The sequence below is a fragment of the Staurois parvus genome, unplaced genomic scaffold (assembly GCF_062004578.1).
Source record: "Staurois parvus isolate SC_StPar_1 unplaced genomic scaffold, SC_StPar_1.0 ptg001825l, whole genome shotgun sequence".
NCBI lineage: Eukaryota > Metazoa > Chordata > Amphibia > Anura > Ranidae > Staurois > Staurois parvus.
The window spans coordinates 139,577-166,417 of NW_028319621.1; the positions used below are offsets into that span (position 1 = coordinate 139,577).

The following is a 26,841-nucleotide window of genomic DNA, read 5'->3' on the forward strand; positions in this document are numbered from 1 at the left end:
TGGCTCAAACGGGTTTAAAGGTTCAAGAACATAATATGAGCATCTACAGGAAAGAAAGGTTCAGCAGCTGATTCTACCGACCATTGGATATTTCATATCTGCAGAAAAATTTAATTCATGTAAATTAAAAACCCAACATGCCTTCGCACTCCCAGCTGCCCGTACATAAAAGACTTGTAAACCAAGTGCTCGCCAATCCAGGCCATGTCTCCTTCCGCACAGGGAAAAAATCTCAACAAACGGTGGCCAAAATCCAAGTTCCTTACCTATTAGGAGTTCATCCTTCTGATGGGATGGTGGCCCCGGGAGCAGTGACATGATCACCACACTTGGACTGTCGCTTGTATTTGCTGGAATTGTAAAATTGGAAACCTTTGAAAAGGCCCATTTGAATTTTTCGAATCACAACTCTGAGAGGTGAAGTGGGCCATGTCACATCACACAGGTTCCAAGATCCCTCTAGACCAGCCATTCCCAACCAGGGTGCCCTAGAACCCGAAGGTTTACTCTAGAGGTTGCTAGAGGGTCCTTGAGCTGTGGCTGATTGACTTCCCATTTGAGGGTACCTCAAATGGGAAGTTCTGGTGTCACTTGAAAGAACCCGCGGCAGAACGTCAATTATATTTTTATCTGTTTCTGAGGGTGGAATTCTGGCCAGCACTGTAAGGGGGGCATACTTCCCAATGGCCACCAATAAATTGTTTTTAGCAGGGGTTCCCTTGGACCTGAAAATTGTATAGAGGGTTCCTCTTGGGTAAAAAGGATGAGAAAGGTTATTCTAGAGCCAAGAGCAATTGCCAGAAAGCTAAGCAAGGGATAACAAGAGGAGATGTCTTCAGCAACCTGAATGTGTGGAAGAAAAAATCCTCCAAGCAAGTGATCTGCTTTGGAATGCTCTGATTATTTATATGCTGTTGAAATGGGGTTTGTTTTCTTCTCAAGGTCATGTTTAAAGAACATCATTGACATCTAAAACATGTGTTACTTTTTAGAACACGGTCTCTTTCTCTAGAACAAATATCAGCGTTAAAACAATAACCTGAACACAGCGATGAGATGGTTTGGAATGAATTATATGGACCTGATGTGTTAAAATGCCTAAAAACAACATTCATGTCAGCAAGTCTTTCCTCGGCTTTTAATTTATGATTCAGAAGGCGGTCTATGAGGGTACGGTCTATGAGGGTGCGGTCTATGAGGGTGCGGTCTATGAGGGCGCGGTCTATGAGGGCGCGGTCTATGAGGGCGCGGTCTATGAGGGCGCGGTCTATGAGGGTGCGGTCCATGAGGGTGCGGTCCATGAGGGTGCGGTCCATGAGGGTGCGGTCCATGAGGGTGCGGTCCATGAGGGTGCGGTCCATGAGGGTGCGGTCCATGAGGGTGCGGTCCATGAGGGTGCGGTCCATGAGGGTGCGGTCCATGAGGGTGCGGTCCATGAGGGTGCGGTCCATGAGGGTGCGGTCCATGAGGGTGCGGTCCATGAGGGTGCGGTCCATGAGGGTGCGGTCTATGAGGGTGCGGTCTATGAAGGTGCGGTCTATGAGGGTGCGGTCTATGAGGGTGCGGTCTATGAGGGTACGGTCTATGAGGGTACGGTCGGGGAATGACATAGATACATGACAAAGAAGGCACTATAGGCCTTCATAACACGAGATACCATGCTCCTCCATACCCACAATATCACGCGTGTGAGAAGAATCACCTGAAGCCCAACTCGCTCCTCCATACCCACAATATCACGCGTGTGAGAAGAATCACCTGAAGCCCAACTCGCTCCTTCATACCCACAATATCACGCGTGTGAGAAGAATCACCTGAAGCCCAACTCGCTCCTCCATACCCACAATATCATGCGTGTGAGAAGAATCACCTGAAGCCCAACTCGCTCCTCCATACCCACAATATCACGCGTGTGAGAAGAATCACCTGGAGCCCAACTCGCTCTTCCATACCCACAATATCACGCGTGTGAGAAGAATCACCTGAAGCCCAACTCCAGCTTTTCCAAAAAAATTAAAATGGGATGTTGTAGCAATCGTGCACCCAGAGGTGCATACGAATCTCCATTTTGTTAAGAATTTTCCATGTTGTACCATTTCTCACTCCCAAAGCAGGTTGCCTCCTCCAATCATGTGGGCTGAGTGATGACAGAGGTCACAGGCAGCAAAGTACAGCAGGGAGCTCCGAGCTATAGAACCTCCAATGGAGCTGGGGCCTAGCTGTCTGTTAGTTGTACAATCTGGGATATCGTAAAAGCGTAAACCAAGCCCTTCATTGAGTTCAAAGACATTCCAGAGAAGTAATAAACTAGACAGCACATTCAACATCCATTTTCCCCTATGATTTCATATCTTGGAATATGAGGGACTTACATAAACACCAGACATAACGTCAGATTGGTTAAGTTAATACAAACCGTTTGGTATATTATATTCCCTAGCTGGAATATATAGGAGGGCAGGAAAGTATATCTCCTGAACAATTCAAGTGTATATGACATGTTTCATCTCTAACCATTCCGCAGATGCTGCTGAGTATTAATATACTAGTGCCCAGGCTGCCAAATGCCCGAGAATGAGTTATGAATCATAATAAGCTATGAAGGATTTTTGTTCTAGCTTGGGTTTCCGCCCCAACACCCCTCCCCAAATGAGTCAATTAGCTCTCTGCTGTAAGGAGACACCCTGCTGAGATCCTAGAAAACGGCTGTTGTGATTGGAGTGGTGTGTGAGAGAGAAAAGAAAAAGTCTCCTGTCTTAACATCGAAACTGACCGTGGGAGATAAATCCTTTTGATTTATGAAACTTGAAGCTGCTTACACCAAGGCTGACTGGCAAGTACTTTAACCCTCTAAATTCCTGTTATCCCTTTGCTGTGCTATTGTTCTCGGTATACTTATATATATATATTGGCTACATCTTTTTCTGTAAATATTTTATTGCACCCTTTTGACCTTTTAGTAATAAATCTTACTTTCTGAAAGTGTTGAACTGTTTCTAAAGCTCTTTAATGCAAATTACGAAGTCCTGCCGTTGCAGAGCACTACTGTTTGTTTAACCCTCTGTATAACCTGTCTGCGGTGACTATGGTATACAGACGCTTATTCAACTATCCTAGTGTTATTGCTGATATCGCCGAGTTTCCTTTCTCTGTACAAAAAGGAGGTGGTGGCAGTGTGAAGGGTTAGTTGCGTAATTAACCTGACCCAGTAACAATCGCGCTCAGGCTGCCGGTACATCGATTGTGGTCCATTAGCTGGAAATTCGCTGTGCAGGGTGCAGCTGGGTGTGGCATTGTTACGCACATGACATCGCGGTTTTAGATTGGCTAGTCCTTCGGTCACGAGTTTGGTGTGAAGGGCTGGGGTCTGACACCGGTTCAGTGAACATTGTCCCAGATGTTCACTGAACCGGTGGAAGAAAAAAGCAACTTCTTCAATAGTCCCCTCCCGGGCAACAGTAAGAGCTGGCCACCGATGGAGCCAAGAAGAGAAAGTGCAAGTGATGTCATGTTAGGGGTCAGAAGAATGATGGATTTCAAGGCTGTATTCTGTTTTACTACATGGGGCAGGGAGATTGAAAATCTGCAAATAGACTTCAAATGCATAAATTCAGCATTTTTCTGAAAACAGAAGTCACATCAGGTCCGCTATATACATACTAAAAGATTTAAACCAGCCTTGTCAACCAGGGTTCAACGGAACCTTGGGGTTCCTCAAGTGGTTGGTAGGTGCTCTTAGAACAATGAGACATTTCTTACTCTTTGACAAGTTTTCATTGACACTGATGATGTTTTTACCCATCTATGAGGGGGGATTCTTCCCAATGACCCACAAATGTAAGCATCATTCTTCTCAGTGGCCATCACACTAACATGCCATGAACTGTACAGAGTATTTATTAGGTGGGGATCTGTAAGGCCAAAAAGTGATTTCAAGGGATCCTCTGTGTTAAGGTTGATCTAAGCAATTGTTCTCTGAGCCCTTTGACCGACTCTTCTAGAGTTCATCACCCATGACCGTCTTATAGCTCATGGCTTCCTAGGCCAGATCTCACACCTGACGTGTAGATCTCTTCCTCAAACCCCTCAACAGACCCCTCATAACGCTTGTGTTAGGCAGGAGGGGTTGAGAACTCACATCATCTCCATAAATCCTGAAGGACACAAGCTTGGGGGAGATGTTTTTCATAATGTTTTCATTCTGGGAGGACTGAGTCTTTAAACTGCGAGCTGATTATAGGCTGACTCAATGCTTGGCCGGTCCGAACTTTGAGATTTGCTACTGCTATGCTCATAACCTGGATCCCAGAGCAGCTATCAAACCGAAAATACAGAACTCAACCATTTAATAAGTCTGGAAACTGGACAACAAATGACTGGAGCTATTTTCTGGTATTTCTGAGATGCTTTTAGTTGCACATGCGCTCCAGTCTAGACTCGGCCAATACGAAGTTCGAAGTCAATGCCACACTGAAGTCCCAGAGGAAGCCATTCAGGCAGACCAAGTGTTTTCTTCAGTCTGCTGTCCTAAGGTGACGGCCGGATCTCAGGTGGCCTTTTTGTTGTTGATTTGATCAGCTGAACATAAACCAAAAGGATAATTTACAGGCGGACTATCTCCGCGATGGATGGAAATCTCTCTATATTGTCATCAAAAGGATCTTCAACAATTATGTACAAGTCAGTCTCATACACTGCGAAGATTTGTAGTGGATGTCATAGCGGAGTCTGACCTCCCGCCATTCTGGGGACCCCCCCCCCCAATATAAATTCTATTTATCTCCTCCTTCCTTAAAGCTAAATGGGAGGGGCTTTCTGCTAGAGTCACATGATAAGTCCCAGTAGGGTAATACCCAATAAAATGCTGGGAAATGCAGTGAGCCAATCATATAATTAGGAAGTATTAGGTCTGGGGGGTCTTGTCTACACACTACAGAACCCCCCAACCCCTCACAACAAGCGAATACACAAATGAAACACAGAAGAGTGGCGGCAGAAAGAAGAACAAATGATCCATCGAACCTGCCCAGTAACAACAAATATATATATATACATCCAATACTGCTGAGAATCCCTCCCTGAACGTCTATTCCAACCATCAACTACGCTTTGGGGTTGCAGCACCGTGATTGGGTGGAGAGGGGTTGCAGCACCGTGATTGGGTGGATGGGGGTTGCAGCACCGGGATTGGGTGGATGGGGGTTGCAGCACTGTGATTGGGTGGATGAGGGTTCCAGCATTGTGATTGGATGGAGAGGGGTTGCAGCACTGTGATTGGATGGATGGGGGTTGCAGCACTGTGATTGGATGGATGGGGGTTGCAGCACTGTGATTGGATGGATGGGGGTTGCAGCATTGTGATTGGATGGAGAGGGGTTGCAGCACTGTGATTGGATGGATGGGGGTTGCAGCACCGTGATTGGATGGATGGGGGTTGCAGCACCGTGATTGGATGGATGGGGGTTGCAGCACCGTGATTGGATGGATGGGGGTTGCAGCACTGTGATTGGATGGATGGGGGTTCCAGCATTGTGATTGGATGGAGAGGGGTTGCAGCACTGTGATTGGATGGATGGGGGTTGCAGCACTGTGATTGGATGGATGGGGGTTGCAGCATTGTGATTGGATGGATGGGGGTTGCAGCATTGTGATTGGATGGATGGGGGTTGCAGCACCGTGATTGGATGGAGAGGGGTTGCAGCACCGTGATTGGATGGATGGGGGTTGCAGCACCATGATTGGATGGATGGGGGTTCCAGCATTGTGATTGGATGGAGAGGGGTTGCAGCACTGTGATTGGATGGATGGGGGTTGCAGCACTGTGATTTGATGGATGGGGGTTGCAGCACTGTGATTGGATGGATGGGGGTTGCAGCATTGTGATTGGATGGATGGGGGTTGCAGCACTGTGATTGGATGGATGGGGGTTGCAGCACTGTGATTGGATGGATGGGGGTGACAGCACTGTGATTGGATGGATGGGGGTTGCAGCACTGTGATTGGATGGATGGGGGTGACAGCACCGTGATTGGATGGATGGGGGTGGCAGCACCGTGATTGGATGGATGGGGGTGGCAGCACCGTGATTGGATGGATGGGGGTTGCGGCACCGTGATTGGATGGATGGGGGTTGCGGCACCGTGATTGGATGGATGGGGGTTGCGGCACCGTGATTGGATGGATGGGGGTGGCAGCACCGTGACTGGATGGATGGGGGTGGCAGCACCGTGACTGGATGGAGGGGGGTTGCAGCATTGTGATTGGATGGAGGGGGGTTGCAGCACCGTGATTGGATGGAGGGGGGTTGCAGCATTGTGATTGGATGGAGGGGGGTTGCAGCATTGTGATTGGATGGGGGGGGGTTGCAGCACTGTGATTGGATGGATGGAGGGGGTTGCAGGGTCTGCGGTAGAGAAGCTGCGAGTCCTCAGAGTCACTTGTTGTTCTCTATTCCCCACCTCCCTGCAGGTCCGTGCAGCCACCAAGTCCCCTGCGCATGGACCCCCACCAAGTACCCTGCGCATGGACCCCCACCAAGTACCCTGCGCATGGACCCCCACCAAGTACCCTGCGCATGGACCCCCACCAAGTACCCTGCGCATGGACCCCCACCAAGTACCCTGCGCATGGACCCCCCACCAAGTACCCTGCGCATGGACCCCCACCAAGTACCCTGCGCATGGACCCCCACTAAGTACCTGGGTAGTAGTTAGGTCTTGTCTGTAATCCTCTGGAAATCCATTAAACCAATCCCCCCCCTTATACACACACCAATTTCCAACCAATTTCAATCTCAAAAACAGAATCAGATGAATCAATGTGACCTAATATCAGTCCTACTATATATAGTATGTGACCCAAAGTGTGTAGACACCCGACCATCACACCTCTGTGCTCCTTGGACATCCCATTTCAAAACCAAGGACATACAGATTTGACCCAAAATACGGATATAAAAGTCTCTTCATGTGTCTGGGAATTTGCCACCATTTGTGAGGTCAGGTAATGATGTTGGATGAGAAGACCCGGCTCACCATCGGGGTTCCAATTCATCCCAAAGATGTTCAGTGAGGTGAGGTCAGGGCTCTGTACAGGACACTGGGGTTCCTCCACACCAAACTGGTCATCCATGTCTTTATGGAGATGGCTTTGTACACGGGGGACAGTCATGGGGGGACAGAAAAGGGTCTTCACCAAACTGGTCATCCATGTCTTTATGGAGCTGGCTTTGTACACGGGGGACAGTCATGGGGGAACAGAAAAGGGTCTTCACCAAACTGGTCATCCATGTCTTTATGGAGCTGGCTTTGTACACGGGGGACAGTCATGGGGGACAGAAAAGGGTCTTCACCAAACTGGTCATCCATGTCTTTATGGAGCTGGCTTTGTACACAGGGGACAGTCATGGGGGGACAGAAAAGGGTCTTCACCAAACTGTTACCACAAGGCTGGAAGAGCACAATTGTCTACAATGTCTTTGTATGATGGAGGATTACCAGGCCTCTCACTGGAGACTCCATCACCTGAAGGGGGTTCACATACATTAGGCCATATTATCTGGTTGGAATTGGATGACTCCATTTCCAAAGATGTCAGAATTCTGTAATCATGAGCCACCAGGGGCAGGACTGATGTTGGATGAGAAGACCTAGATCATAATTGGTGTTCAGTAGGTTGAGGTCAGGGCTCTGTAGTGGATGCTCAGGTTCCTCCACACCAAACTGGTCATCCATGTCTTTATGGAGCTGGCTTTGTACACAGGGGACAGTCATGGGGGAACAGAAAAGGGTCATCACCAAACTGTTACCACAAGGATGGAAGACGACAATTGTCTACAATGTCTGTATGATGGAGGATCACCAGGGCCCTTCACTGGAGACCCCTGAGCTCAGTCACTGGGAGGACATAGAGTGGTAGGAGTGATGGTGAGGTGTCAGTAGACCTTTGGCCATATATCAGCTGCAGGTGGAAGGGTACATTGACCTGTTTGGTCATTTTTGTGATAGAAATTGGTAGAAAATTGCCCGTGTATGGAGGTATTAGTCTTCACGTGTCAGAATGAGGAGTGAGAGATTGAAGAGGATCGCCCTCCAATCACTGCTGTGCCGGAGACGATGGGAATTTCATATGAAGACGGAATTCTGGAAATGACTAGTATTATAAAGATGAAAGTTAAGGCGAGTCTATCCAAACCGGAGCATTTCGGGTTGTGCAGAAATATATCCACCCCCCCCAACCGGCTAGGACCATAAAATGCCATCAACCATCGTATTCTTTCTTCTTCCAAAGCAGAATATATGAATGTATCAGTTGTGACACTTCCAGGTACTGGACTTCCCTGCAGACTACAACCAGATCCAACAACCTGCTCCGGGACAAACCTAAGCCTGGGATTGGCCAACGAAGGTTAAGAAGCAAACTGATGAGGTCATCCCTCTGCTCTCTCCTTCTGTAAGCATGCCCAGTATAGCAGAAGAGCCCTTAATGGCTGCCCCTCTCCCAGTCTGAGTGTTGCTGTGTAATTTCAGGACAGATTCAAGTAGATAAGAAGCTCCTACATATTACAGGTTTATGGATTTTCTGTCTGGAGTTCCACCTTAAACAAAGACTTTCCCAACTCGCTTCCAGTGTGACTGGGCCGTAGGAAAGCCGGTCACATGATGAGAAATACTCTCCCCTCATAGGTTCAGCTACTGACCTGTGTCCGCTGAGCGATGCCGTGTCCCTCACCGCCTGAGCCGTTTCCGAGGCAAAATCCAGAGCTCCGGCCACCGGTTTGGTGACCGTCCCCACCAGGCCCTTCCCTAAGCCGGAGATGAAGCCGCTGACCCCACCTTCATTCTTCACGCCTTCCACCGTGGAAGTGATGACGCTGGTCAGCCCACCAATGATACCTGAAAGGAAACGCTCAGTTATTGTCGGATTCAGGTGGCTCCACCCAGAACTGGTCCTGCAGACGTGGCCAGGTGGAGCTCCAGCCGAAAACAAGAAGATAAAAAAGAAGAGCCGGTTCAGAATTAAATTCAAAAACAGCATTTACTAAAATATTCCCCTTCAGTCCAGAGATTCCCCCTGCAGTACCTTTATCTGCCACTAAATGTCCTCCCTTAGATGGCTAGCATCAATCACCCACTTCCTCTGAGCCCAGAGAATGCTTCGTATTGTGGAGGGAAAGCAAAACAATAGTGCCAGTGCTAGGAGTCCAACTACTGTGCTCAGAATGCAGCAGATGCCTGGGAGCTACAGGGGATCCCCGTAGTAGCGGTGTAGTAGTGATGTATTAGTGGCATATTAGGGGTGCAAAAGCACTGTAGTGGGGGTGCAGTAGCAGTAGTAGGGGTGCAGTAGCAGTAGTAGGGGTGCAGTAGCGGTAGTAGGGGTGCAGTAGCAGTAGTAGGGGTGCAGTAGCGGTAGTAGGGGTGCAGTAGCGGTAGTAAGGGTGCAGTAGCGGTAGTAGGGGTGCAGTAGCGGTAGTAGGGGTGCAGTAGCGGTAGTAGGGGTGCAGTAGTGGTAGTAGCAGTAGTAGGGGTGCAGTAGCAGTAGTAGCGGTGCAGTAGCGGTAGTAGGGGTGCAGTAGCGGTAGTAGGGGTGCAGTAGCGGTAGTAGGGGTGCAGTAGCAGTAGTAGGGGTGCAGTAGCGGTAGTAGGGGTGCAGTAGCGGTAGTAGGGGTGCAGTAGCGGTAGTAGGGGTGCAGTAGCGGTAGTAGGGGTGCAGTAGCGGTAGTAGGGGTGCAGTAGCAGTAGTAGGGGTGCAGTAGCGGTAGTAGGGGTGCAGTAGCGGTAGTAGGGGTGCAGTAGCGGTAGTAGGGGTGCAGTAGCGGTAGTAGGGGTGCAGTAGTGGTAGTAGCAGTAGTAGGGGTGCAGTAGTGGTAGTAGCAGTAGTAGGGGTGCAGTAGCGGTAGTAGGGGTGCAGTAGCGGTAGTAGGAGTAGTAGGGGTGCAGTAGCGGTAGTAGGGGTGCAGTAGCGGTAGTAGGGGTGCAGTAGCGGTAGTAGGGGTGCAGTAGCGGTAGTAGCAGTAGTAGGGGTGCAGTAGCAGTAGTAGGGGTGCAGTAGCGGTAGTAGCAGTAGTAGGGGTGCAGTAGCAGTAGTAGGGGTGCAGTAGCGGTAGTAGGGGTGCAGTAGCGGTAGTAGGGGTGCAGTAGTGGTAGTAGCAGTAGTAGGGGTGCAGTAGCGGTAGTAGGGGTGCAGTAGTGGTAGTAGCAGTAGTAGGGGTGCAGTAGCAGTAGTAGGGGTGCAGTAGTGGTAGTAGCAGTAGTAGGGGTGCAGTAGCGGTAGTAGGGGTGCAGTAGCGGTAGTAGCAGTAGTAAAGGTGCAGTAGCAGTAGTAGGGGTGCAGTAGCAGTAGTAGGGGTGCAGTAGCGGTAGTAGGGGTGCAGTAGCGGTAGTAGCAGTAGTAGGGGTGCAGTAGCGGTAGTAGCAGTAGTAGGGGTGCAGTAGCGGTAGTAGGGGTGCAGTAGCAGTAGTAGGGGTGCAGTAGTGGTAGTAGCAGTAGTAGGGGTGCAGTAGCGGTAGTAGGGGTGCAGTAGCGGTAGTAGCAGTAGTAGGGGTGCAGTAGCGGTAGTAGCAGTAGTAGGGGTGCAGTAGCGGTAGTAGGGGTGCAGTAGTGGTAGTAGCAGTAGTAGGGGTGCAGTAGCGGTAGTAGGGGTGCAGTAGCGGTAGTAGGGGTGCAGTAGCGGTAGTAGCAGTAGTAGCGGTAGTAGGGGTGCAGTAGCGGTAGTAGCAGTAGTAGCGGTAGTAGCAGTAGTAGGGGTGCAGTAGCGGTAGTAGGGGTGCAGTAGTGGTAGTAGCAGTAGTAGGGGTGCAGTAGCAGTAGTAGCGGTGCAGTAGCGGTAGTAGGGGTGCAGTAGCGGTAGTAGGGGTGCAGTAGCGGTAGTAGGGGTGCAGTAGCGGTAGTAGGGGTGCAGTAGCGGTAGTAGGGGTGCAGTAGCGGTAGTAGGGGTGCAGTAGCGGTAGTAGGGGTGCAGTAGTGGTAGTAGCAGTAGTAGGGGTGCAGTAGCGGTAGTAGCAGTAGTAGGGGTGCAGTAGCGGTAGTAGGGGTGCAGTAGCGGTAGTAGGAGTAGTAGGGGTGCAGTAGCGGTAGTAGGGGTGCAGTAGCGGTAGTAGGGGTGCAGTAGCGGTAGTAGGGGTGCAGTAGCGGTAGTAGGGGTGCAGTAGCGGTAGTAGCAGTAGTAGGGGTGCAGTAGCAGTAGTAGGGGTGCAGTAGCGGTAGTAGGGGTGCAGTAGCGGTAGTAGGGGTGCAGTAGTGGTAGTAGCAGTAGTAGGGGTGCAGTAGCGGTAGTAGGGGTGCAGTAGCGGTAGTAGCAGTAGTAGGGGTGCAGTAGCAGTAGTAGGGGTGCAGTAGTGGTAGTAGCAGTAGTAGGGGTGCAGTAGCGGTAGTAGGGGTGCAGTAGCGGTAGTAGGGGTGCAGTAGCGGTAGTAGGGGTGCAGTAGCGGTAGTAGCAGTAGTAGGGGTGCAGTAGCAGTAGTAGGGGTGCAGTAGCGGTAGTAGGGGTGCAGTAGCGGTAGTAGGGGTGCAGTAGTGGTAGTAGCAGTAGTAGGGGTGCAGTAGTGGTAGTAGCAGTAGTAGGGGTGCAGTAGCGGTAGTAGGGGTGCAGTAGCGGTAGTAGGAGTAGTAGGGGTGCAGTAGCGGTAGTAGGGGTGCAGTAGCGGTAGTAGGGGTGCAGTAGCGGTAGTAGGGGTGCAGTAGCGGTAGTAGCAGTAGTAGGGGTGCAGTAGCGGTAGTAGGGGTGCAGTAGCAGTAGTAGGGGTGCAGTAGTGGTAGTAGCAGTAGTAGGGGTGCAGTAGCGGTAGTAGGGGTGCAGTAGCGGTAGTAGGGGTGCAGTAGCGGTAGTAGGGGTGCAGTAGCGGTAGTAGGGGTGCAGTAGCGGTAGTAGGGGTGCAGTAGCAGTAGTAAAGGTGCAGTAGCGGTAGTAGGGGTGCAGTAGCAGTAGTAGGGGTGCAGTAGCGGTAGTAGGGGTGCAGTAGCGGTAGTAGGGGTGCAGTAGCGGTAGTAGGGGTGCAGTAGTGGTAGTAGCAGTAGTAGGGGTGCAGTAGTGGTAGTAGCAGTAGTAGGGGTGCAGTAGCGGTAGTAGGGGTGCAGTAGCGGTAGTAGGAGTAGTAGGGGTGCAGTAGCGGTAGTAGGGGTGCAGTAGCGGTAGTAGGGGTGCAGTAGCGGTAGTAGGGGTGCAGTAGCGGTAGTAGCAGTAGTAGGGGTGCAGTAGCAGTAGTAGGGGTGCAGTAGCGGTAGTAGGGGTGCAGTAGCGGTAGTAGGGGTGCAGTAGTGGTAGTAGCAGTAGTAGGGGTGCAGTAGCGGTAGTAGGGGTGCAGTAGTGGTAGTAGCAGTAGTAGGGGTGCAGTAGCAGTAGTAGGGGTGCAGTAGTGGTAGTAGCAGTAGTAGGGGTGCAGTAGCGGTAGTAGGGGTGCAGTAGCGGTAGTAGGGGTGCAGTAGCGGTAGTAGCAGTAGTAAAGGTGCAGTAGCAGTAGTAGGGGTGCAGTAGCAGTAGTAGGGGTGCAGTAGCGGTAGTAGGGGTGCAGTAGCGGTAGTAGCAGTAGTAGGGGTGCAGTAGCGGTAGTAGGGGTGCAGTAGCAGTAGTAGGGGTGCAGTAGTGGTAGTAGCAGTAGTAGGGGTGCAGTAGCGGTAGTAGGGGTGCAGTAGCGGTAGTAGCAGTAGTAGGGGTGCAGTAGCGGTAGTAGCAGTAGTAGGGGTGCAGTAGCGGTAGTAGGGGTGCAGTAGTGGTAGTAGCAGTAGTAGGGGTGCAGTAGCGGTAGTAGGGGTGCAGTAGCGGTAGTAGGGGTGCAGTAGCGGTAGTAGCAGTAGTAGCGGTAGTAGCAGTAGTAGGGGTGCAGTAGCGGTAGTAGGGGTGCAGTAGTGGTAGTAGCAGTAGTAGGGGTGCAGTAGCAGTAGTAGCGGTGCAGTAGCGGTAGTAGGGGTGCAGTAGCGGTAGTAGGGGTGCAGTAGCGGTAGTAGGGGTGCAGTAGCAGTAGTAGGGGTGCAGTAGCGGTAGTAGGGGTGCAGTAGCGGTAGTAGGGGTGCAGTAGTGGTAGTAGGGGTGCAGTAGCAGTAGTAGGGGTGCAGTAGCAGTAGTAGGGGTGCAGTAGCGGTAGTAGGGGTGCAGTAGCGGTAGTAGGGGTGCAGTAGCGGTAGTAGGGGTGCAGTAGCAGTAGTAGGGGTGCAGTAGCGGTAGTAGGGGTGCAGTAGCGGTAGTAGGGGTGCAGTAGTGGTAGTAGCAGTAGTAGGGGTGCAGTAGTGGTAGTAGCAGTAGTAGGGGTGCAGTAGCGGTAGTAGGGGTGCAGTAGCGGTAGTAGGAGTAGTAGGGGTGCAGTAGCGGTAGTAGGGGTGCAGTAGCGGTAGTAGGGGTGCAGTAGCGGTAGTAGGGGTGCAGTAGCGGTAGTAGCAGTAGTAGGGGTGCAGTAGCAGTAGTAGGGGTGCAGTAGCGGTAGTAGGGGTGCAGTAGTGGTAGTAGCAGTAGTAGGGGTGCAGTAGCGGTAGTAGGGGTGCAGTAGTGGTAGTAGCAGTAGTAGGGGTGCAGTAGCAGTAGTAGGGGTGCAGTAGTGGTAGTAGCAGTAGTAGGGGTGCAGTAGCGGTAGTAGGGGTGCAGTAGCGGTAGTAGGGGTGCAGTAGCGGTAGTAGCAGTAGTAGGGGTGCAGTAGCAGTAGTAGGGGTGCAGTAGCGGTAGTAGGGGTGCAGTAGCGGTAGTAGGGGTGCAGTAGTGGTAGTAGCAGTAGTAGGGGTGCAGTAGCGGTAGTAGGGGTGCAGTAGTGGTAGTAGCAGTAGTAGGGGTGCAGTAGCAGTAGTAGGGGTGCAGTAGTGGTAGTAGCAGTAGTTGGGGTGCAGTAGCGGTAGTAGGGGTGCAGTAGCGGTAGTAGGGGTGCAGTAGCGGTAGTAGCAGTAGTAAAGGTGCAGTAGCAGTAGTAGGGGTGCAGTAGCGGTAGTAGCAGTAGCAGGGGTGCAGTAGCAGTAGTAGGGGTGCAGTAGCGGTAGTAGGGGTGCAGTAGCGGTAGTAGGGGTGCAGTAGCGGTAGTAGCAGTAGTAGGGGTGCAGTAGCGGTAGTAGGGGTGCAGTAGCGGTAGTAGGGGTGCAGTAGCGGTAGTAGGGGTGCAGTAGCGGTAGTAGGGGTGCAGTAGCGGTAGTAGCAGTAGTAGGGGTGCAGTAGCGGTAGTAGGGGTGCAGTAGCGGTAGTAGGGGTGCAGTAGCGGTAGTAGCAGTAGTAGGGGTGCAGTAGCGGTAGTAAGGGTGCAGTAGCGGTAGTAGGGGTGCAGTAGCGGTAGTAGGGGTGCAGTAGCGGTAGTAGGGGTGCAGTAGCGGTAGTAGCGGTAGTAGGGGTGCAGTAGCAGTAGTAGGGGTGCAGTAGCGGTAGTAGCGGTAGTAGGGGTGCAGTAGCAGTAGTAGGGGTGCAGTAGCAGTAGTAGGGGTGCAGTAGCAGTAGTAGGGGTGCAGTAGCGGTAGTAGCGGTAGTAGGGGTGCAGTAGCGGTAGTAGGGGTGCAGTAGCGGTAGTAGGGGTGCAGTAGCAGTAGTAGGGGTGCACTAGCGGTAGTAGGGGTGCAGTAGCGGTAGTAGCAGTAGTAGGGGTGCAGTAGCGGTAGTAGCAGTAGTAGGGGTGCAGTAGCGGTAGTAGGGGTGCAGTAGCGGTAGTAGGGGTGCAGTAGCGGTAGTAGGGGTGCAGTAGCGGTAGTAGGGGTGCAGTAGTGGTAGTAGCGGTAGTAGGTCCCCTTCACAAAACATGAATTAATACTTGGTGGCCAATCCCTTGTTGGCAATCACAGAGGTCAGACGTTTCCTGGAGTTGGCCCCCAGGTTCGCACACATCTCAGGAGGGATTTTGGCCCACTCCTCTTGGCAGATCCTCTCCAAGTCATTAAGGTTCGGTGGCTGACGTTTGGCAACTCGAACTTTCAGCTCCTCCACAGATTTTCCATCGGATGAAGGTCTGGAGACTGGCTAGGCCACTCCAGGACCTTAATGTGCTTCTTCTTGAGCCGCTCCTTTGTTGCCTTGGCCGTGTGTTTTGGGTCATTGTCATGCTGGAACACCCATCCACCACCCATTTTCAATGCCCTGGCTGAGGGAAGAAGGTTCTCACCCAAGATTTGAGGGTACATTGCCCCGTCCATCGTCCCTTTGATGCGGTGCAGTTGTCCTGTCCCCTTAGCAGAAAAACACCCCCAAAGCAGAATGTTTCCACCACCATGTTTCACAGTTGGGATGGTGTTCTTGGGGTCATAGGCAGCATTCCTCCTCCTCCAAACACGGCGAGTTGAGTTGATGCCAAAGAGCTGGATTTTGGTCTTCTGGACATTGTATGATTTGTAAAGAATGTATTTGTCTCGCATGGCTGAACAGAAGTATTTGAACCCCTAAGAAACAGCAAGAATTCTGGCTCTCAGAGACCTGTTACTGCGCCTTTACAAAGTCCACCTCTACTCCACTCATTCATCTCACTTAGTAGCCCCTGTCTGAGCTCTTTAAAGACACCCGTCCACCCCACAGTCAGTCAGACGCCAACTACTACCATGGGCAAGACCAAAGAGCTGTCAAGACACCAGAGACAAAATTGTGGACCTCCACAAGGCTGGAAAGGGCTACGGGGCAATTGCCAAGCAGCTCGGTGACAATAGATCAACTGTTGGAGCAATTGTTAGAGAATGGAAGAGGCTAAAGACAAGTGTCAGTCTCCCTCGGACTGGGGCTCCATGCAAGATGTCCCCTCGTGGGGTATCACTGATGAGAAGAAAGGTGAGGAATCAGCCCAGAACTACAAGGGAGGAGCTGCTCAATGACATGCAGAGAGCCGGGGCCACAGTTTCACAGGTCACTGTCGGTAGAACACTACGCCGTCATGGTTTCCAATCATGCATTGCACGGAAGGTTCCCCTGCTCAAGTCATCACATGTCCAGGCCCGTCTGAAGGTTCCCCTGCTCCAGTCATCACATGTCCAGGCCCGTCTGAAGGTTCCCCTGCTCAAGTCATCACATGTCCAGGCCCGTCTGAAGGTTCCCCTGCTCAAGTCATCACATGTCCAGGCCGTCTGAAGGTTCCCCTGCTCAAGTCATCACATGTCCAGGCCCGTCTGAAGGTTCCCCTGCTCAAGTCATCACATGTCCAGGCCCGTCTGAAGGTTCCCCTGCTCCAGTCATCACATGTCCAGGCCCGTCTGAAGGTTCCCCTGCTCCAGTCATCACATGTCCAGGCCCGTCTGAAGGTTCCCCTGCTCCAGTCATCACATGTCCAGGCCCGTCTGAAGGTTGCCAATGACCATCTGGATGATGCAGAGGAGACATGGGAGGAAGTCATGTGGTCAGAGGAGGCATGGGAGGAAGTCATGTGGTCAGAGGAGGCATGGGGGAAAGTCATGTGGTCAGAGGAGACCAAAGTAGAACTTTTTGTTCTAAACTTCACTCGTCGTGTTTGGAGGAAAAAGAAGGATGAGTTGCATCCCAAGAACACCATCCCTACTGTGAAGCATGGGGGTGGTAACATCATGCTTTGGGGGTGGTTTTCTGCGAAGGGGACAGGACGACTGCACTGTATTAAGGAGAGGATGAATGGGGCCATTTATTGTGAGATCTTCAGCAACAACCTCCTTCCCTCAGTCAGAGCATTGAAGATGGGTCGTGGCTGGGTCCTCCAACATGACAACGACCCGAAGCACACAGCCAGGAGAACCAAGGAGTGGCTCCATAAGAAGCATATCGAGGTTCTGGAGTGGCCTAGCCAGTCTCCACACCTAAATCCAATAGAACATCTTTGGAGGGAGCTGAAACTCCGTGTTGCTCAGCGACAGCCCCGAAACCTGACAGATCTAGAGGAGATCGGTGTGGAGGAGTCGGCCAAAATCCCTGTTGCAGTGCAAACCTGGCCAAGGACTACAGGAAACGTCTGACCTCTGGAATTGCAGACAAAGGCTTCTGTACCAAATATTAACACGGATCTTCTCAGGGGTTCAAATACTTCTGTTCAGCCGTGCGAGACAAATACATTCTTTACAAATCATACAATGGGATCTCCTGAATTCTGTCCTCAGAGTGGGAATCCCCTGCAATGTGATCTCCTGAATTCTGTCCTCAGAGTGGGAATCCCCTGCAATGTGATCTCCTGAATTCTGTCCTCAGAGTGGGAATCCCCTGCAATGTAATCTCCTGAATTCTGTCCTCAGAGTGGGAATCCCCTGCAATGTGATCTCCTGAATTCTGTCCTCAGAGTGGGAATGTCCTACAATGTGATCTCCTGAATTCTGTCCTCAGAGTGGGAATCCCCTGCAATGTGATCTCCTGAATTCTGTCCTCAGAGTGGGAATCCCCTGCAATGTGATCTCCTGAATTCTGTCCTCAGAGTGGGAATCCCCTGCAATGTAATCTCCTGAATTCTGTCCTCAGAGTGGGAATCCCCTGCAATGTGATCTCCTGAATTCTGTCCTCAGAGTGGGAATCCCCTGCAATGTGATCTCCTGAATTCTGTCCTCAGAGTGGGAATCCCCTGCAATGTGATTTCCTGAATTCTGTCCTCAGAGTGGGAATCCCCTGCAATGTGATTTCCTGAATTCTGTCCTCAGAGTGGGAATCCCCTGCAATGTAATCTCCTGAATTCTGTCCTCAGAGTGGGAATCCCCTGCAATGTGAATGTCAGACCCTCCATGATGAAGAAGTGGGAGAAGTTGCAGAATCGCAGGGGGTTCAATACTTCTGTTCCTCTCTGTACATGTACCACATTGGGTATATTTGGAGTCCACTTTTTTTTCAGCCACTGTTCCGTGTCACTGTCAGGTCCCAGCTGGGATCAGCTCACTATATCGTTCTGATTGTAGAATTATTGATGATTGTTTGAATATTTATTTATTTTTCATGTATGAGCGCTACGCCAATCTATATATTACTGACCTTCCAGACAGCCCTCCCCCGTCTAACACTTCCATTCCTAGGGAACAATTTACACATTTGGTTCCATCACATACCGTGAGCGAATCCATGAATCCCGGCCACCAGATGTTCTCCACTCGTGGCGGCGTGATATCGAATGTATTCCCGCTCCGTCAGGTGTCTGTTGTCCATCGTCTTCCCGAGACCATCAGACAGAGTTCCAGCAAACTACAACAGAAAGAAAACCGTCCAATCACCAATGATTTCCACCATTTACAGCTACAGAAACCACAAGATGAAACCCAACCCATTCCTCTGAGTAATAACTACGCCCATCCCCCTCCTCCACAGTTCCCATGAGCCTCTTGGCTGCTCCTCTGATGAATGCTCTCCTTGCCGGGCCGGTCAGTGTAGGTGGACGGCCATGTCTTGGTAGGTTGGCAGTTGTGCCGTACTCCTCCCATGTTCGGATGATGGATTGAACACAGTGCTCCGTGAGATGGGCAAAGCTTGGGAGATTGTTTTATAACCTAACCCTGCTTTACACTTCTCCACAACTTTATCCCTGACCCGTCTGGTGTGTTCCTTGGCCTTCATGATGCTGATTGGTCACGAATGTTCTCTATCATCTGAGGGCTTCACAGAACAGCTGGATTTATACTGGATCACATGACACACAGGGGGGCTCTATGTACTAATCAGGTGACTTCTGAAGGCAATTGGTACCACTAGATTGTAGTTAGGGGGTCAGAGTAAAGGGGGCTGAACACAAATGTCGCCACACTTCTCACAGATTTATTGGTCACAAATGTTGGAAACCATTTCTCATTGTCCTTCCACTTCACAATTATGTGCCACTTTGTGTCGGTCCATCACATCCAATCCCGATAAATACATTGTAACATGACAACATGGGGGGGGGGGGGATACATTGTAACATGACAACATGGGGGGGGGGATACATTGTAACATGACAACATGGGGGGGGGGGATACATTGTAACATGACAACATGGGGGGGATACATTGTAACATGACAACATGGGGGGGGGGATACATTGTAACATGACAACATGGGGGGGGGGGATACATTGTAACATGACAACATGGGGGGGGGGGATACATTGTAACATGACAACATGGGGGGGGGGATACATTGTAACATGACAACATGGGGGGGGGATACATTGTAACATGACAACATGGGGGGGGGATACATTGTAACATGACAACATGGGGGGGGGATACATTGTAACATGACAACATGGGGGGGGGGGATACATTGTAACATGACAACATGGTGGGGGGGATACATTGTAACATGACAACATGGGGGGGGGGGATACATTGTAACATGACAACATGGTGGGGGGGGATACATTGTAACATGACAACATGGTGGGGGGGATACATTGTAACATGACAACATGGGGGGGGATACATTGTAACATGACAACATGGGGGGGGATACATTGTAACATGACAACATGGGGGGGGATACATTGTAACATGACAACATGGGGGGGGATACATTGTAACATGACAACATGGGGGGGGGATACATTGTAACATGACAACATGGGGGGGGATACATTGTAACATGACAACATGGGGGGGGATACATTGTAACATGACAACATGGGGGGGGGATACATTGTAACATGACAACATGGGGGGGGGATACATTGTAACATGACAACATGGGGGGGGGATACATTGTAACATGACAACATGGGGGGGGGGGATACATTGTAACATGACAACATGGGGGGGGAGGGGGAATACATTGTAACATGACAACATGGGGGGGGGGGGGAATACATTGTAACATGACAACATGGGGGGGAGGGGGAATACATTGTAACATGACAACATGGGGGGGGGGGAATACATTGTAACATGACAACATGGGGGGGAGGGGGAATACATTGCAAAATGACAACATTGGGGGGGGGGGAATACATTGTAACATGACAACATGGGGGGGGGGGGGAATATATTGTAACATGACAACATGGGGGGGAGGGGGAGGGGGAATACATTGTAACATGACAACATGGGGGGGAGGGGGAATACATTGTAACATGACAACATGGGGGGGGAAACATTGTAACATGACAACATGGGGGGGGATACATTGTAACATGACAACATGGGGGGGGGGTACATTGTAACATGACATGGGGGGGGTACAATGTAACATGACAACATGGGGGGGATACATTGTAACGTGACAACATGGGGGGGAGGGGAATACATTGTAACATGACAACATGGGGGGGGGGGGGATACATTGTAACATGACAACATTGGGGGGGGGGGGGGAATATACTGTAACATGACAACATGGGGGGGGGAATATACTGTAACATGAAAACATGGGGGGCAATACGGGGGGGGGGGAATACATTGTAACATGACAACATGGGGGGGGATACATTGTAACATGACAACATGGGGGGGGGATACATTGTAACATGACAACATGGGGGGGGGATACATTGTAACATGACATGGGGGGGGAGAGATACATTGTAACATGACATGGGGGGGGAGATACATTGTAACATGACATGGGGGGGGAGAGATACATTGTAACATGACAACATGGGGGGGGAGAGATACATTGTAACATGACATGGGGGGGGGGATACATTGTAACATGACAACATGGGGGACATTTCGGGGGGGGGGGGGGGGGACTTGTTCAAGGCACTGTATATACTGATACTGTCAATGTAAGGAGACTATATATCTCCGGGTGATCAGAGTACTGGGGGGCCGGACACGCACATACAACACGCACATACAACACGTATCTTCATTCTATCAATCAACAGCTAATACATGACAAAGGATTCGCAGAGCACAGGGGGATAGCCGAGGACAGAGCACAGGGGGATAGCCGAGGACAGAGCACAGGGGGATAGCCGAGGACAGAGCACAGGGGGATAGCCGAGGACAGAGCACAGGGGGATAGCCGAGGACAGAGCACAGAAGGGGCGGCGCACTCGGGATTCATCTTCTATAAACCAAACTACAAACAGTATTTATCAGCGTAGGTAACTTTATTGTTCCATGTGACTACGTACAGCGCACCAGGCTCCTCCCCTCCGATGTGCGTCACTAACCATAGATCCGCTGTAGTCGCGTGTTCTCCGGCTGAGACAACGTTTAGATCAGCACAAAGCAGAACCTGCAGAAGAAAAGGATCTACACTTCCCGTTCCTCCAACCCTCACACCATGTACCCTCAGGGCCGACATTTTCCTGGCCCCCCAATGCTTGGTCAGGTTCTCGGGGTCACCTCCTAGGGCACTACAACACGTACAGGTGACACGGAACACAACACGTACAGGTGACACGGAACACAACACGTACAGGTGACACAGAAAACAAAACATACAGGTGACACGGGTAACACAACACGTACAGGTGACACGGAACACAACACGTACAGGTGACACGGAACACAACACGTACAGGTGACACGGAAAACAACACGTACAGGTGACACGGAAAACAACACGTACAGGTGACACGGAACACAACACGTACAGGTGACACGGAACACAACACATACAGGTGACACGGAACACAACACGTACAGGTGACACGGAACACAACACGTACAGGTGACACGGAACACAACACGTACAGGTGACACGGAACACAACACGTACAGGTGACACGGAACACAACACGTACAGGTGACACGGAACACAACACGTACAGGTGACACGGAACACAACACGTACAGGTGACACGGAACACAACACGTACAGGTGACACGGAAAACAACACGTACAGGTGACACGGAACACAACACATATAGGTGACACGGGTAGAGATCATTGTATTTATGGTCGGGGTGATTCTGGTTGGAGATCGGTGTGTGTATGGTCGGGGTGATTCTGGTTGGAGATCGGTCTGTGTATGGTCGGGGTGATTCTGGTTGGAGATCGGTCTGTGTATGGTCGGGGTGATTATGGTTGGAGATTGGTGTGTGTATGGTTGGTCTGATTCTGGTTGGAGATCGGTGTGATTCTGGTTTGAGATCGGTTTGTATGGTCGGGGTGATTCTGATTGGAGATCGGTGTGTGTATGGTCGGTGTGGTTCTGGTTGGAGATCGGTCTGTGTATGGTCGGGGTGATTCTGGTTGGAGATCGGTGTGATTCTGGTTGGAGATCGGTGTGTGTATGGTCGGGGTGATTCTGGTTGGAGATCGGTGTGTGTATGGTCGGGGTGATTCTGATTGGAGATCGGTGTGTGTATGGTCGGGGTGATTCTGGTTGGAGATCGGTCTGTGTATGGTCGGGGTGATTCTGGTTGGAGATCGGTCTGTGTATGGTCGGGGTGATTCTGGTTGGACATCGGTGTGTGTATGGTCGGGGTGATTCTGGTTGGAGATCGGTCTGTGTATGGTCGGGGTGATTCTGGTTGGACATCGGTGTGTGTATGGTTGGTCTGATTCTGGTTGGAGATCGGTCTGTGTATGGTCGGGGTGATTCTGGTTGGAGATCGGTGTGTGTATGGTCGGGGTGATTCTGGTTGGAGATCGGTCTGTGTATGGTCGGGGTGATTCTGGTTGGAGATCGGTCTGTGTATGGTCGGTCTGATTCTGGTTGGAGATCGGTGTGTGTATGGTCGGTCTGATCCGGATTGGAGATTGGTGTGTGTATGGTCGGGGTGATTCTGGTTGGAGATCGGTGTGTGTATGGTCGGTCTGATCCGGATTGGAGATTGGTGTGTGTATGGTCGGGGTGATTCTGGTTGGAGATCGGTGTGTGTATGGTTGGTCTGATTCTGGTTGGAGATCGGTGTGTGTATGGTTGGTCTGATTCTGGTTGGAGATCGGTCTGTGTATGGTCGGGGTGATTCTGGTTGGAGATCGGTCTGTGTATGGTCGGGGTGATTCTGGTTGGAGATCGGTGTGTGTATGGTCGGGGTGATTCTGGTTGGAGATCGGTCTGTGTATGGTCGGGGTGATTCTGGTTGGAGATCTGTGTGTGTATGGTCGGTCTGATCTGGATTGGAGATCGGTCTGTGTATGGTCGGTCTGATTCTGGTTGGAGATCGGTGTGTGTATGGTCGGGGTGATTCTGGTTGGAGATCGGTGTGATTCTGGTTGGAGATCGGTGTGTGTATGGTCGGGGTGATTCTGGTTGGAGATCGGTGTGTGTATGGTCGGGGTGATTCTGGTTGGAGATCGGTCTGTGTATGGTCGGGGTGATTCTGGTTGGAGATCGGTGTGTGTATGGTCGGGGTGATTCTGGTTGGAGATCGGTGTGTGTATGGTCGGGGTGATTCTGGTTGGAGATCGGTGTGTGTATGGTCGGGGTGATTCTGGTTGGAGATCGGTCTGTGTATGGTCGGGGTGATTCTGGTTGGAGATCGGTGTGTGTATGGTCGGGGTGATTCTGGTTGGAGATCGGTCTGTGTATGGTCGGGGTGATTCTGGTTGGAGATCGGTGTGTGTATGGTTGGGGTGATTCTGGTTGGGGATCGGTGTGATTCTGGTTGGAGATCGGTCTGTGTATGGTCGGGGTGATTCTGGTTGGAGATCGGTGTGATTCTGGTTGGAGATCGGTGTGTGTATGGTCGGGGTGATTCTGGTTGGAGATCGGTCTGTGTATGGTTGGTCTGATTCTGGTTGGAGATCGGTGTGTGTATGGTTGGTCTGATTCTGGTTGGAGATCGGTCTGTGTATGGTTGGTCTGATTCTGGTTGGAGATCGGTCTGTGTATGGTCGGGGTGATTCTGGTTGGAGATCGGTGTGTGTATGGTCGGGGTGATTCTGGTTGGAGATCGGTGTGTGTATGGTCGGGGTGATTCTGGTTGGAGATCGGTCTGTGTATGGTCGGGGTGATTCTGGTTGGAGATCGGTCTGTGTATGGTTGGTCTGATTCTGGTTGGAGATCGGTCTGTGTATGGTCGGGGTGATTCTGGTTGGAGATCGGTGTGTGTATGGTCGGGGTGATTCTGGTTGGAGATCGGTCTGTGTATGGTCGGGGTGATTCTGGTTGGAGATCGGTGTGTGTATGGTCGGGGTGATTCTGGTTGGAGATCGGTGTGTGTATGGTCGGGGTGATTCTGGTTGGAGATCGGTCTGTGTATGGTCGGGGTGATTCTGGTTGGAGATTGGTGTGTGTATGGTCGGGGTGATTCTGGTTGGAGTTCGGTCTGTGTATGGTCGGGGTGATTCTGGTTGGAGATCGGTGTGTGTATGGTCGGGGTGATTCTGGTTGGAGATCGGTGTGTGTATGGTCGGGGTGATTCTGGTTGGAGATCGGTGTGTGTATGGTCGGGGTGATTCTGGTTGGAGATCGGTCTGTGTATGGTCGGGGTGATTCTGGTTGGAGATCGGTCTGTGTATGGTCGGGGTGATTCTGGTTGGAGATCGGTCTGTGTATGGTCGGGGTGATTCTGGTTGGAGATCGGTCTGTGTATGGTCGGGGTGATTCTGGTTGGAGATCGGTCTGTGTATGGTCGGGGTGATTCTGGTTGGAGATCGGTCTGTGTATGGTAGGTCTAATCCGGATTGGTTGTTACACAGAACGACTCGGTTTTAACATTCCTCCATTAATCTGGTTTGCGTCAACATTATCCCGACGTCTGACACAATCCATACACTTCGCATAAATCCCGTTTCCTCCCGGATGGACGGATTGTATGATGGAGGAGCCCAGCGTACAGTAATCAGCCAAGCAGATGATCGATGTTCTACACGGCACCAATGTCAGCAGAAGAGATCGCTTACAGGACGACCCGCGCTTCACCTCTCTGCAGACTCCCAGGAATGCCATTTAGAAGCTCAGTTATCGTATTGCGTGAAGATTGTAGAAGACGAGGAATGATGGTGTCACAGGAGACATACAAGACGAAAACACGACACCCAGCTGAGGAGAGAATCGATAGGAGACCCGTCCCCGACTCGTCCTCACCAGAGAATCGATAGGAGACCCGTCCCCGACTCGTCCTCACCAGAACATCGAGAGAAGACCCGTCCCCGACTCGTCCTCACCAGAGCATCGATAGGAGACCCGTCCCCGACTCGTCCTCACCAGAGCATCGATAGGAGACCCGTCCCCGACTCGTCCTCACCAGAACATCGAGAGAAGACCCGTCCCCGACTCGTCCTCACCAGAACATCGAGAGAAGACCCGTCCCCGACTCGTCCTCACCAGAGCATCGAGAGAAGACCCGTCCCCGACTCGTCCTCACCAGAGAATCGATAGGAGACCCGTCCCCGACTCGTCCTCACCAGAACATCGAGAGAAGACCCGTCCCCGACTCGTCCTCACCAGAACATCGAGAGAAGACCCGTCCCCGACTCGTCCTCACCAGAGCATCGATAGAAGACCAGGTCCCCGACTCGTCCTCACCAGAACATCGAGAGAAGACCCGTCCCCGACTCGTCCTCACCAGAGAATCGATAGGAGACCCGTCCCCGACTCGTCCTCACCAGAACATCGATAGGAGACCCGTCCCCGACTCGTCCTCACCAGAGCATCGATAGGAGACCCGTCCCCGACTCGTCCTCACCAGAGAATCGATAGGAGACCCGTCCCCGACTCGTCCTCACCAGAGCATCGATAGAAGACCAGGTCCCCGACTCGTCCTCACCAGAGAATCGATAGGAGACCCGTCCCCGACTCGTCCTCACCAGAACATCGAGAGAAGACCCGTCCCCGACTCGTCCTCACCAGAGAATCGATAGGAGACCCGTCCCCGACTCGTCCTCACCGGAGAATCGATAGGAGACCCGTCCCCGACTCGTCCTCACCAGAGAATCGATAGGAGACCCGTCCCCGACTCGTCCTCACCAGAGAATCGATAGGAGACCCGTCCCCGACTCGTCCTCACCAGAGAATTGATAGGAGACCCGTCCCCGACTCGTCCTCACCAGAGAATCGATAGGAGACCCGTCCCCGACTCGTCCTCACCAGAACATCGAGAGAAGACCCGTCCCCGACTCGTCCTCACCAGAGAATCGATAGGAGACCCGTCCCCGACTCGTCCTCACCAGAGCATCGAGAGAAGACCCGTCCCCGACTCGTCCTCACCAGAGAATCGATAGGAGACCCGTCCTCACCAGAGCATCGATAGGAGACCCGTCCCCGACTCGTCCTCACCAGAGCATCGATAGAAGACCAGGTCCCCGACTCGTCCTCACCAGAGAATCGATAGGAGACCCGTCCCCGACTCGTCCTCACCAGAGAATCGATAGGAGACCAGGTCCCCGACTCGTCCTCACCAGAGAATCGATAGGAGACCCGTCCCCGACTCGTCCTCACCAGAGCATCGAGAGAAGACCCGTCCCCGACTCGTCCTCACCAGAGAATCGATAGGAGACCCGTCCCCGACTCGTCCTCACCAGAGAATCGATAGGAGACCAGGTCCCCGACTCGTCCTCACCAGAGCCATGGCCATGCATTATGCTATTTCCTAATAAACGCCAAACACAATGGAACCTGGTCACCTCGATGTCCTGCCTTGGACCTGGTCACACCGATGTCCTGCCTTGGGCCTGGTCACCCCGATGTCCTGCCTTGGACCCGGTCACCTCGATGTCCTGCCTTGGACCTGGTCACCCCGATTTCCTGCCTTGGACCTGGTCACCTCGATGTCCTGCCTTGGACCTGGTCACCCCGATGTCCTGCCTTGGACCTGGTCACCCCGATGTCCTGCCTTGGACCTGGTCACACCCATGTCCTGCCTTGGACCTGGTCACACCCATGTCCTGCCTTGGACCTGGTCACCCCGATGTCCTGCCTTGGACCTGGTCACCCCGATGTCCTGCCTTGGACCTGGTCACACCCATGTCCTGCCTTGGACCTGGTCACCCTGATGTCCTGCCTTGGACCTGGTCACCCTAATGTCCTGCCTTGGACCTGGTCACCCTGATGTCCTGCCTTGGACCCGGTCACCTCGATGTCCTGCCTTGGACCCGGTCACCCCGATGTCCTGCCTTGGACCCGTTCACCTCGATGTCCTGCCTTGGACCTG

General features: G+C 51.8%; 1 protein-coding gene across 1 annotated transcript in view; it reads right to left on the minus strand.

Annotated features, from left to right (window-relative positions):
* Positions 1-26,841, minus strand: part of LOC149434130 (intermembrane lipid transfer protein VPS13D-like) — a 126,731-nt gene that overhangs the window by 56,805 nt on the left and 43,085 nt on the right. Inside the window, exons 5-6 of the mRNA XM_089664073.1 lie at positions 17,929-18,061; positions 8,699-8,894 (exon numbers count right to left, since the gene is read on the minus strand). Coding sequence (XP_089520199.1) covers positions 8,699-8,894; positions 17,929-18,061 — 329 coding nt within the window. The remainder of the gene's footprint in view (positions 1-8,698; positions 8,895-17,928; positions 18,062-26,841) is intronic.